At 34.2% G+C, this 12,928-nt stretch overlaps 1 protein-coding gene and 1 pseudogene across 2 annotated transcripts; one reads left to right on the forward strand and one right to left on the reverse strand.

Annotated features, from left to right (window-relative positions):
• Positions 1–210: 210 nt before the first annotated feature.
• On the forward strand, positions 211–12,044 carry LOC104224692 (uncharacterized). Of its 2 annotated transcripts, XM_070174334.1 has the most exons (5): positions 211–344; positions 873–898; positions 1,633–1,776; positions 1,888–1,978; positions 11,576–12,044. In XM_070174334.1, exons 3-5 carry the CDS (start codon positions 1,663–1,665, stop codon positions 11,704–11,706), a joined length of 336 nt encoding a protein of 111 aa, XP_070030435.1. In that variant the 5' UTR covers positions 211–344; positions 873–898; positions 1,633–1,662; the 3' UTR covers positions 11,707–12,044. The 2 variants fall into 2 exon arrangements, with proteins under 2 accessions (XP_070030435.1, XP_070030433.1); XM_070174332.1 differs by lacking the exon at positions 873–898 and having other exon boundaries at positions 232–344.
• On the reverse strand, positions 11,733–11,841 carry LOC138869921 (U6 spliceosomal RNA; annotated as a pseudogene).
• Positions 12,045–12,928: the final 884 nt, after the last annotated feature.

Raw genomic sequence — 12,928 nt, forward strand, 5'->3', positions numbered from 1 at the left:
AAACTTTAAATGTGAATGTAGACCTCCTTTTTCTTGCAACTCCACCTCCAATCTTGTTTTATGCCACAAATATACTTTGAATTTTGTGTTTTTTGAAAACAAATTAGCCTTGTGGGTTCTAATGGCGAAAATTATTTTGGAAAAGGGAGAGGGAACCGTCAGGTTTAGGAAGAAGAGGGTATTTATTGAGGGTACAAGGTATGGTATAACGCGGTTATTAATGCGTTATAACTAAATGCCAAATTTGCCCGAGACCCTGTATCTTTTCCCCCTATAACTCAAACCTAAGGCTAAAACCCTGCAACAGCCGTTCATTCTGACACCATTACAGACCTACTTTTGAGGTAAGCTCTCCCCTGTCATTTCATTGCTTCTCTCTTCACAGTTTATGGTTTCAATCAGTTCACCAAATTGAGGAATTTTTTTTGTTAGTTCTCTGAATCAAGAATTGATTTTTCTCTGGTCATACTGCTAAAATCACGTATATGATTAACAAAGCCTGAATCTTTTTCTGTTTTCTCTTATTGTTTAATGCAAATTCCGAACCCCATATGCTGATTTTTTTGAAACTAAGGGTTTTTCAGTTGTTAGGTACCAAATTGTTGGTCCGCTGATAAAGAATTGATTTTTGTTCATATTGATGGTGACAGTCTAAAATCACTAATGTGATGAGAAAAGCTGAATCGTTTCTGTTTCTTTTCTTGTTTAACCCGAATTTCAAAAGCCCATATGCTGAAATACGATGAACTTTGTGTGCCATGTTGTCTGAAAAATTAAACTTTTATTTATTTCACTGCTTCCTTTTCACAGATTGTAAAATTTAGAAGATTTTGTTGGCCTTGTGAATCAAGAATTGATTTTTTGCCCTTTAGGTACGGTAGTCTCTAGGCTGGATCAGGTGGGTGGTGAACGAAGCTCAAAAGATTTCTTGAAAGTTGCGAAAGAGAACATCACATCAAAGTTTATAATGTTCAAAACATTGACTTCTTGAAAGTTATATATAAAAAGATTGGTTCAGATATTGGGGAGTTTGAACCTCTGCCCTACTTTCATACCATGTCTGATTTATTGTACTGTCGTTAATGAAAAGAGTGTTACATAAATTAGAAAGGACGGAGTATTTATTTTAGGCGATCTTTGAAGCTCTACCTACTTTGATACCATGTCGGACTTATAGCCTATTTGGCCGAAGTTTCTTTAGAGGCAAAAATACTTCTTTTTTTTTTTTTGTCAAAACTATTTTTTTTCTAAAATTAAAGTGTTTGGCCAAGTTTTTGAAAGGAAAAAAAGTATTTTTTGAGAGAAGTAGAAGCAGAAATAAGTAGCTTCTCTTTAAAAAACACTTTTTTGAAAAGTACTTTTGAGAAAAATACACTTAGAAACAGTTTTTTAAAGTTTGGCCGAACACTAATTGTTGCTCAGAAGTGATTTTCAAATTAATTAGCCAAAATCAAACTGCTTCTCGCGCAAAGAACTTTTGAGAAAACATTTTTGAAAAAAAATAATTCCCAAAATAAATTAATTTTTACAGCTTGCCAAACGGGGCTATTAGTGTGGTCAATAAAAAGAGTATCACATAAATTAGAAAGGACGGATTATTTATTTTAGGCAATCTTTGAACCTCTAATTTAGGTCTTTGCAAGGAAAGAAAGCTAGCTGCAAATGGAGTTTTGCCCAGATTGTTCAATGTTACTGCAATATGAGTTGCCTCATATGGATCGTCCAGCCAGATTCTTTTGCCCTTCGTGCCCTTTTGTATGTAACATAGAGACTCGGGTAAGATAACCAGAAAAATTTGTCATAATTGATACTGCTTGATAGCTTTTAGTTCCTTTGATTATCTGTTCAGTTAGTTTACTATTTTTTTAATTACACCTTTTTTGATAGCTTAAGCTGAAGAAAAAGCAAGCTTTAGTAAAGAAACAAATGGATCCAGTTATTTCGACAGATGACATGGAGAATGCTTCAACAGCTGAAGGTCTTAGCACTTTCTGTACCTATAGCTTCTTGGTATTTTCATGATTTGCTGCCACTGCTTTCATTTTTTGGTCTAAGAATTAGTTGTTCGATGAGCTAGTGTTGTCCTCTGACTAATATAATATGTCTTGACCAACTTTTCCTCATTTTAAATTAACAACTGTTATAAAATAAAAGCAATGCAGTAAAATATAAATAAGAAGAGATAGAAAGAAGGAAGAAGTCTTTTCTTCTTTCACTTTGGTATCTTTCTATTGCAATTACATAGCCTTTTATAGGCATAAAAAGTAAAGATGATGGACATAAAGTAGGAGATTTAATCTTTAAGCTATTCACAACATGGGCATCCAATGTAGCATCCAATGTACAAACTATGTTATTCACAACATGAACATCCAATGTAGCATCCAATGTACAAACTATTTATAACACTCCCCTTGGATGTCCATATAAGATAATGTGCCTCATTAAGAACTTACAAAAAAAAATATTGGGATGTACATAGTTATTTATTTTATGCATTGTTTGCTGCCTCATTAAAAACCTTACTGGGAAAACCCAGTGGGACAAAACCTTGGTTAAGGAAAAGAGTGCAGCATATAGTTACTCCCCCTGATGAAAAATCACTTAATGTCTCGAAGACGACGCATTCCAATCTTATATATCAGCTTTTCAAATATTGAGGTTGGTAATGCCTTAGCGAACAGATCAGCCAAATTATCACTTGAACGAACTTGTTGTACATCTATTTCACCATTCTTCTGAAAATCATGAGTGAAAACGAATTTCGGTGAAATGTGTTTTGCTCTATCTTCTTTGATATATACTCCTTTCAATTGAGCTATGCATGCAGCATTGTCTTCATACAATATTGTTGGAATATTTTCTTTTGAAGAAAGACCACATGTTTGCTGAATGTGTTGAGTTATTGATCTCAACCAAAGGTATTCTCGACTTGCTTCGTGAATGGCTATTATCTCTGCATGATTTGAAGAAGTAGCAACCATAGTTTGTTTTGTCGAACGCCATGATATGGTTGTACCTCCACTTGTAAATAAATAGCCTATCTGAGATCGACCTTTGTGTGGATCAGACAAATATCCTGCATCTGCATAACCAATCAATGATGGCTTGGCTTCATTTGAATAAAATAAACTCATATCAATGGTCCCTTGAAGGTATCTGAATATATGTTTAATACCATTCCAGTGTCTTTGTGTTGGCGAAGTACTAAATCTTGCCAATAAGCTTACTGAGAAAGCTATATCTGGTCGGGAATTATTGGCAAGATACATTAATGCCCCAATTGCACTAAGATATGGTACTTCGGCACCAAGAAGCTCTTCATCATTTTCATGAGGTCGGAATGGATCTTTCTTTATATCAAGTGATCTCACAACCATCGGGGTACTCAATGGATGTGCTTTATCCATATAGAATCACTTTAAAATCTTTTCGGTGTATGTTGATTGATGGACAAATATTCCATCTTTCATATAATCAATTTGTAGACCAAGATAAAATTGTCTTTCCAAGATCTTTCATTTCAAATTCTTTCTTCAAACAGTCTACTGTTTTTGGAAGCTCCTCAGGAGTTCCAATGATATTTAAATCATCAACATACACAGCGATTATAACAAATTCAGATCCAGACCTTTTTATAAAGACACAAGGACAAATTGGATCATTCTTGTACCCTTCTTTCAACAGGTATTCACTCAGGCGATTGTACCACATACGACCTGATTGTTTCAATCCGTATAAAGATTTCTGAAGCTTTATTGAACAAGTTTCTCGAAAACTTTTATATGCTTCTGGCACTTTAAATCCCTCAGGTACTTTCATAAAAATTTCGTTGTCTAATGATCCATACAAATAGGCTGTAACAACATCCATTAGATGCATATCAAGTTTTTCTTGCACTGCCATATTTATGAGATACCTGAAGGTGATAGTATCCACTACAGGAGAATATGTCTCCATATAATCAATTCCAGGCCTTTGGGGAAACCCTTGTGCCACAAGTCGCGCTTTATATCTAACGACTTCATTTTTATCATTTCGTTTTCGCACAAAAACCCATTTATACCCTACTGGCTTTATGCCTTCATGTGTTCGAACTATGGGTCCGAAGACTTCACGTTTTCCAAGTGAAGTTAACTCTACCTGGATAGCGTCTTTCCATTTTGGCCAATCATTTCTCTGTCTACATTCATTGACAGATTTTGGTTCAAAATCCTCATCTTGTTGCATTATTTCAATAGCAACATTATAAGCAAAAATGTTATCGATAAAAATATTATTTCGGTTCCATCTTTTCCCGGTTGAGACGTAACTTATTGATATCTCTTCATTCTCATTATTTTCAGGTACCTGGACCTCCCTAAGGTCTTATCATTTGTTACGTCTTGGGGCTCTTCTTGAGCCACTACCTCTGTGTTATGTTCACTTTGATCACTTGCTCATTTTCTTCTTCGAGGATTTTTATCTTTAGAACCGATTGGTCTACCACGTTTCAAACATGGCTTAAACTCATTTGCTTTAATTAATTGTCTGGCCGGGATATCAACTCGAATTGGAGCATTAGCAGCTGGAATATGTGACTTAGTCACCCTTGGTAGGTCAGTGAATACATCAGGCAATTGATTTGCAATATTTTGCAAATGAATAATCTTTTGAACCTTTGTTCACATTGATTTGTTCGAGGATCTAAATGAGACAGTGATAATGCATTCCAATCTATCTTCTTTTTCAGCTGCTTGTTTTCTCCCCCTAATGTTGGATATACTGATTCATCAAAATGACAATCAGAAAATCTTGCCGTAAATAAATCTCCCGTCATCGGCTCTAGATGTTTTATAATAGAAGGAGATTCATATCCAACATATATCCCCAACCTTCTTTGAGGACCCATCTTTGTGCATTGTGGTGGAGCAATTGGAACATATATTGCACAACCAAAGATCCTAAGATGGGAAATATTTGGCTCCTGACCAAAATCCAATTGCAATGGAGACTTTATGATAACTTGTGGGCCTTATCCGCACAAGTGCTGCTGCGTGCAAAATAGCATGACCCCATACTGAAATGGGAAGTTTTGTTCTCATAAGCATTGGTCTAGCGATTAATTGGAGGCGTTTGATCAATGATTCTGCTAGGCCATTTTGTGTATGAACATAAGCAACCAGATGCTCAATTGTTATCCCAGTTGAAATACAATAATTATTAAAGGCTTGGGATGTAAACTCACCAGCATTATCAAGACGAATTGTCTTAATTGCATAATCTGGAAATTGTGCTCTTAGCTTTATTATTTGAGCCAACAATCTCGCAAATGTCATATTGCGAGTTGATAGTAAGCACACATGTGACCATCTTGTAGATGCATCTACCAAAACCATATAATATTTAAATGGTCCACATGGAGGGTGAATGGGCCCACATATATCACCCTGTATACGTTCCAAAAATGCAGGGGATTTCATCCTAACTTTAATAGTTAATGGTCTAATAATTAATTTTCCTTGAGAACATGCAGCACAAGACAATTCCTTAAGTTGAAGAATCTTCTGATTCTTCATTGCATGTCCATGTGAATTCTCAATTATTTTACGCATCATATTAGAACCAGGATGGCCCAATCGGTCATGCCAAATAATAAAATTATCTTGATTAGTAAACTTCTCGTTTACTACGGCATGTGTTTCAATCCTGTTAATACTTGTGTAGTATAAGCGGAGGAAAGAGCAGGTAACATTTCAAGCACATATTTCTTACCGGACGTTATTGTAGTAATATAAAGATATTCAATCTTTTCATCATTTGTAGTCTCAATATGATAGTCATTTTGTCGAATATCTTTGAAACTTAATAAGTTTCTTTGAGATTTACTACAATATAGTGCTTCATCGCCAAATTTGTTCCTCCTGGTAGTAATAAATTGGCTCTTCCAGAACCTTCAATTAATCTTGTACTACCGGATATTGTGTTAACATTCGCTTCTTTCATTACCAAATAAGAGAAATATCTCTTATCTTTTAAAATAGTGTGTTGTAGCACTATCCAGAAGACATATATCATCTTTATTAATCTTGAGTCCAACTGAAGATTGGGGAATTTTCATATTCTTCATAAAAAAACAAAAAATACATCATAAGAAATATGAAACACAAACAAAAAAAACATTAAAAAATACATTAGGAATGTAAAAACTAGCAACACATGATGCATTAGGAAAATACACTCAAGAAAAATAAACTAGTTGCAAACATAAAAATAACAACTTTTATAGCTTCATTCCCCAGTAAGATGATTAGTTCTTCAGTCAATATCCTCAAAGAAGTCTCCAGCTTCTAAATGAGTAATATTTGTTAGGCCTCCATAATCATCATCTTTATATGCAAGATGTGCCTTAGAATCATATTTGTTAGAAGGACCTGCTTCATCATCATTATTTTGAAAGGTCAAGTTGCATCCACATTATTTTCTTTTTTTTCTGAGGGAGGCTTGATAAAGTTTGACAAAATGATCTGGCGTACGACAAATGCGTGCCCAATGACCATTCATACCACATCGGTGACACATACTAATTTTATCTTTTGAATGATTAATTTGAGAACCCTTATTGTTCTCCAATATATTTTCACCATAATGACGATAATTGTTTCGTCCCCTGCCATGTCCACGTTTACGACCATGTCTACGACCACGGTAATTATTTTGTTTTCTTTCAAACTTATCATATGCTGCTACAGCATTCACTTCCGGAAATGGAGCTGACCCAGTGGGACGGGCTTCATGATTTTTCATTAATAGAGTATTATTCTACTCTGTCACAAGTAGGCATGTGATTAACTCAGAATATTTCTTAAAACCTTTTTCACGGTATTGTTGTTGTAGCACCACATTTGAAGGGTGAAAAGTAGAAAAAGTTTTTTCCAATAAGTCCTCATCTGTGATAGTGTCTCCACATAATTTTAATAGAGAACTTACTTTAAAGATAGCAGAATTATACTCACTTACGGTTTTAAAGTCTTGCAGCCTTAAATGTATCCACTCATACCGAGCTTTCGGTAATACCGAAAGTTTTAGGTGGTCATATGCATCCTTCAAATTAATCCATAATTCAAGTGGATCTTTAACGGTTAAATATTCAGTTTTTAACCCTTCATGTAGATGATGACGAAGGAAAATCATGGCCTTCGCTTTATCCTGATTTGATGTTTCATTTCCTTGTATAATAGTATTTCCAAGACCTTTAGCGTCAAGGTGAATTTCAGCATCAAGGACCCATGATAAATAGTTCCTCCCGGTGATGTCAAGTGCCACAAATTCAAGTTTTGATAAATTTGACATAATGAAAACTATCATAAAAGATGAATAAGTTAGAGAAATAATTATAATAATAAACAATTAATGAAAACAAAACGATTAAGGTAAAAGAAATGAAAATAGAGCTATATCATGTTAACAATCTACTATTTCATTTTATTCTTGCCATAAAGTAGAAATTACATACTTGTTTCATTTCACTTTATATTATTGATATATATGTGTTAATAGAATTGAACGTGACTAACATTATTTATATGTTCCAATAAATATAAAGTAATTAAACTATAAAATTATTGCTTGTCAATTCATTTCTCACAGTTCTTCAAAATGCCTTAAAGATATGTTTTGATCCAGGAAGTCCATGAATATTATAAGTATGTCATTAGTGCATAGCTAGTTTGATGGCTTTGAGGTCCTCTAAGAGTTGAGTACGGAAGGAAATAGTTATTTTATCACTGCAATGTACTTGAACTATTTAAGATGCCCAAGAGCACAAGTAATCTACAAACAATGAGCATATGATATCTACTGCCATAAATAAAATGATTATAATGATACATACCTTAATAAAATATGGCTCAACTTAGCGGGAGTTAAGAATAAAATTAGAGCTTCGCGCTGATAACGTGTTATAAATAAAAGTAATGCAGTAAAATGTAAATAAGAAGAGATAGAAAGAAAGAAGAAGTCTTTTCTTCTTTCACTTTGGTATCTTTCCATTGCAATTACATAGCCTTTTGTAGGCATAAAAAGTAAAGATGATGGACATAAAGTAGGAGATTTAATCTTTAAGCTATTCACAACATGGGCATCCAATGTACAAACTATGTTATTCACAATATGGGCATCCAATGTAGCATCCAATGTACAAACTATTTATAACAACAACCAAATTATTGCTGATTATTTCGAAAAACCTCTGGAGTACTTATAGTTAGAGAAGAAAGATGTGTATATATAATATTGAATGTTTTATGTTTATAATTGGTTGTCCATTGAGTTTAATGGGCTGTAGGGTATAGGGTATAACTGGCTCTTGACTGTTTGTTTTATAAGGATAAAGCAAAACTTAAAGTATGAGTAAATATAGGCCCTTCTTCTTATGAGTAAATATAGGCCCTTCTTCTAAGAACTTGTAATTGCTTGAATGTTCTGATAAGATTATATATTACTGGACTAATAACTAATAAAAGGGCAGCGCGGTGCACAAAGCATCCTGCATTCACACAGTGTACGGGGAAGGGCCTCACCCCAAGGTGTGTGATGTAGACAGTCTACCCTAATAACTAGTAAAGTATAAAAGAAAACTAATTACTTTATTTATTATCATTTGACAGCTGATATTTGTTGGTTGTGTGGTTGAGTGTCTGTGAAACACTCTTTTGATTCTTGCAATCACATTCTTTTTGTATCAATTTGTAGTTTTACTGATTGGTAAAAAAAAAAAAAGTCTTCTTCTATTAATTCTTTCACGTCGCCTGTTTGCTGTCCATAATTCTAGAAGACTGAGTATAAATTATGCTGTCTTTGATTTTTTGTTCTAGGTTGTTGAGACAAATGAATTGATTAGATTCAATAGCTTGCCTCCTAGGCCATATATTTGATGTTTTTTTTTACAGAGATTTATTCTCTCAATTAGTTTGTAGTTGATTCTTATGTACGTGTGTACATATACATAGATTGAGGTAACTTTGATAAAATCACGGTGACAGTTTAAAATTAAAGAATGTCGGTATGAAATTGTGATAGTAATACTTGGTTCTATGAAATATCATAAGGTTTTCTAGTGAAAGGAATCCATCTTAATGCTTGGGTTGACTCCTTTGTGTCCCTTCTTTGCCTTCCTCTATATACAGATGCAACTTTGGAAACATTATGGCGTTGCCTTTATTCAATATTTGTCATGCTGCATATTGTATTAGAATACAGATGGTGTGCCAAAGTTTATTTTCCAACATGAATTTCAGCCTTTGAACATAATAGCTGTCTGCTTAGTGGTTATTTTATGTCATATTGGCGGATTACACAACTTTTACAAGTTACGTCAGTCTTTTCATTTTAGCTCGATTAGCTAAGCCTTTAAGATGAAGTCATTGTGCTTGCAATGCTACTTTTTGGAAAATCTTATTCACACTTTTCTTGATAGCTTCAGTTTCTTTTCTCTTTGGTTCATTCTTGCTGTTCTTCCCCATTTTGTCCTTTTCTGAATTTGTCGATGAAGATGCTATATGAACAAGAGGGTTCACCTAATTAAATGCTTTGATGAGTTGGTTTGAAGAAAAATGAAATATGGAATTTTATGAAAGGCCAAGTACTTGCAAGCCGGTAGTATCAGATTTTTTATCTTGTCTTTAGTTCACATGAGGGGTACTAAATTAACAGCTATGAGTTAGACAGTTTAAGATCTGAAAGTACTGCTCCTTTTTTCCCATGTTGTTTGACTTAATTTCTGTGTTCTCCAGAAGATGGATCTCTTTGCTAAAAAGGCAATATTACCATCTTTACAAAGTCAAACTGATATGTAATGACACCCGCTGTCCAAAATTAACTATAATCCTTTGTTTAGGTTGTCTCAAATTTGTGTTCACTTCCTGATTCTGATTGTTTCTTTATGGTTTTTGACACTTCTGTTATTATACTATCAAAAGAGCAACATGCACCTATAAGAAAGTATAGAGTCTAAAAACTTACAGAACATTCAAATTCTCTTTTAATCTCTGAAGATCTACGCAAACCAAATAAAATGAGATATAAAGAGAACAGTCTGAATTGGTAGTTTGGTATTTGTAATGTTCACGATCTTGTGCAGGTAAAAGAAGATTCTTATTTTTTTTTGTTTCTCAGAAAGAGAAACTTCTTATTTGTATATATGTGTGTGCATGTGTTTTCAGTCTTTGTGTGATTCACTTTCTAATCGAACAAGTCAAAGAGATCTTTTGAATGGTAGTAGCAAGTGTTGTGATGCTTGAACTTTAGCACTAAAGCTGTCTGAAAAACATGTGCTTTGCTATTTTTGTTTTAGACACCGCGCAACAATGTAGGGCTGATATGCATTGTTTTCTCTTGCCTTTTGCTGTATTATTCGTTCTTGGCAGTGCCGTGTCCAGCGTGTGGTTACAGGGAATGAAGATGTTATATGAATAAGAGGCTCACCTAATTAATGCTTTGATGAGTTGGTCTAAAGAAAAAATGAAATATGGAATTTTATGAAAGGCCAAGTACTTGCGATCCAATAGTATCAGAATTTTTATCTTGTCTTTTGTTCACATGAAGGGGTACTAATTAACAGCTATGAGTTGGAAAATTTAAGATCCGAAAGTACTGCTCCTTCTTTCCCATGTTGTTTGAGTTAATAGCTGCTGAGTATTCTCCAAAATATGGATCTCTTTGCTAAAATGACAATACTACAACCTTGACAAAGTCAAACTAATACTGTAATAACACCCTCTGTTCAAATTTACTATTATCCTTTCTTTAGGTTGTCTCAAAGTTCTGTTCACTTCCTAACTATAAGTGTTTCGTAAGGGTTTTCGACACTTCTGTTATTCTACTCTATGTTGCACGGACTCTCCAAAATGCTGCCGCACCCGTGTCAGATCCTCCAAAAATACATTACTTTTGCAGGATACGACACGCATCTAGCGACATTTTTAGAGAGTTTGAGCAACATAGATTCTACTATCGAAAGAGCATGATGCACCTATAAAAGAGTTTACAGTCTTCAAATCATTCTAATTTGGGACTCATTTCTATTTAAGTATAAAAGAACTCCAACTCTTCTTTAGTAATGGTGCTGCCCCAACAAGAAAGACGCTTAGGAATAAACAGAGTATCTTGCAAATTCAAATATTACAAAACATTCAAATTTTCTATTTTAATCTCTGAAGTTCAATTCAAACCAAATAAAGTGAGGTAAAGGGAACATTATGAATTGGTCGTTTGGTATTTGTAATGATGACGACCTTGAGCAGCTAAAAGAAGATTCTTAGCGTTTTCTGTTTCTGAGGAGAGAAATATTTATTTGAATATGTGTGTGTGTATTTGTGTGATTACCTTTCTAATTGGGACTTGTAAACAAGTCCGAGAGATCTTTTAAATGGTCGTAGTAAGTGTTGTGATGCTGGAACTTTATATGCCGGAGGCACTAATGTTGTTACCAAAAACATAAATTGGAGTTATTTCTATTTTAGACACCAGGCTACAATTTAAGGCTGATATGCATCTTTTTCTCTTGTCTTTTTGTTGTTTTATTTGCTCTTGGCAGTGCCATGTCCAGCGTGTGGTTACAGGGAAGCAGCATATTATCAAGTGCAAATAAGATCAGCAGATGAGCCCATGACTACATTTTACAAATGCAAGAATAAGATGTGTGGCAACAATTGGAGAGAAGACTAAAATGGTTTAGGACAACTGTATCCTTCAATAGTTTTCTGGGATAATTTCTCGATTTGTGCGTTTCATGCTTCGCGCAAGGGCCATGCTGTTCTTCTCTGCATCATTCCAATTTTGTCGGATATCCCCCAGAGGGACATGTATCGTTCAATAGTTGTGTACTCTAAAATCCAAGCTTTGGTCCCAAGAGTCTAATTTGAACTTTTTGCTAGGAAATTTTGTCAGAATGCTGTAATAAGGTGCCTAAATGCTAGGATTTTGTAGTGTTTTACTTTCCAATTGAACAATTACTGTTATGAACTAAATTAAATTGTAGTACAACAGCAAAATTTTGTAGATTACAGGAATTTTTGTTCTAATTTTAGTAATCTGACTCTGAATTCTCATTGCACTAAATTCAGTTTGAGATAGTCCAATGTGATTGAGAAGAGACTTCTCAATGCAGTTTGGCTTCTACTCTGAAATTGCAGTATGCACCGAGTTTCAACTTTCAACTCAACCGAACATGGGAGAGTTAGGTTGGGGATAAACTGGCTATTAATTGGGATATTCTTGATAGAAGAATTAATTTAAAATAGCCGCACACTCAACTGTTTAAATTAAAAATAATATATGTATACTGTGTGTATAAACATGTATAAATAGTGTATAGTCTTTTTTTACGGCTAGGAAAATTATTCGTGTAGAGATCCTATATTGATAATGGGTACTGGAGAATTAAGACCATTGTGGAGATATCAAGCAAATTAGGTAATTAAACATTTGGCAGTATTATGGGAGAGCAATCTGTGTTAAGAGATTACCATTGTGTTTTAATTAACATTCCTTGTTCCAGTTGTTATTTTTTGTTTGTTAGTTTTGTTTGTCTCGTTAACTTCTGAAGGTAGCAATCATGGTTGAACAACTTAAAAATCCTAACCAAATTCACGTTTCAAGGTGGGGACAATGACAATGAACAAGTCAGTGAATGGGGGCAGCCACCTATTGATGGTTATGTGAAAATGGTGTCATACCACCTATGTCACGACCCAAAGCTAGGGGTTATGATTGACATCCACCAGCATAACGAATCCTTATTCAAGTCGACGTATCATGTACAAGGATCAATATCGCAACACGCATGGCTTTTGTACAATCATAATACAAGGAGATCCAAATTCGAAGAACTTATGTGACATTATAATTTATTAAAAGCCTTCCATTATTATTAGGATAAAAGTGAACA

The sequence above is a fragment of the Nicotiana sylvestris genome, chromosome 5, assembly GCF_000393655.2.
Source record: "Nicotiana sylvestris chromosome 5, ASM39365v2, whole genome shotgun sequence".
NCBI lineage: Eukaryota > Viridiplantae > Streptophyta > Magnoliopsida > Solanales > Solanaceae > Nicotiana > Nicotiana sylvestris.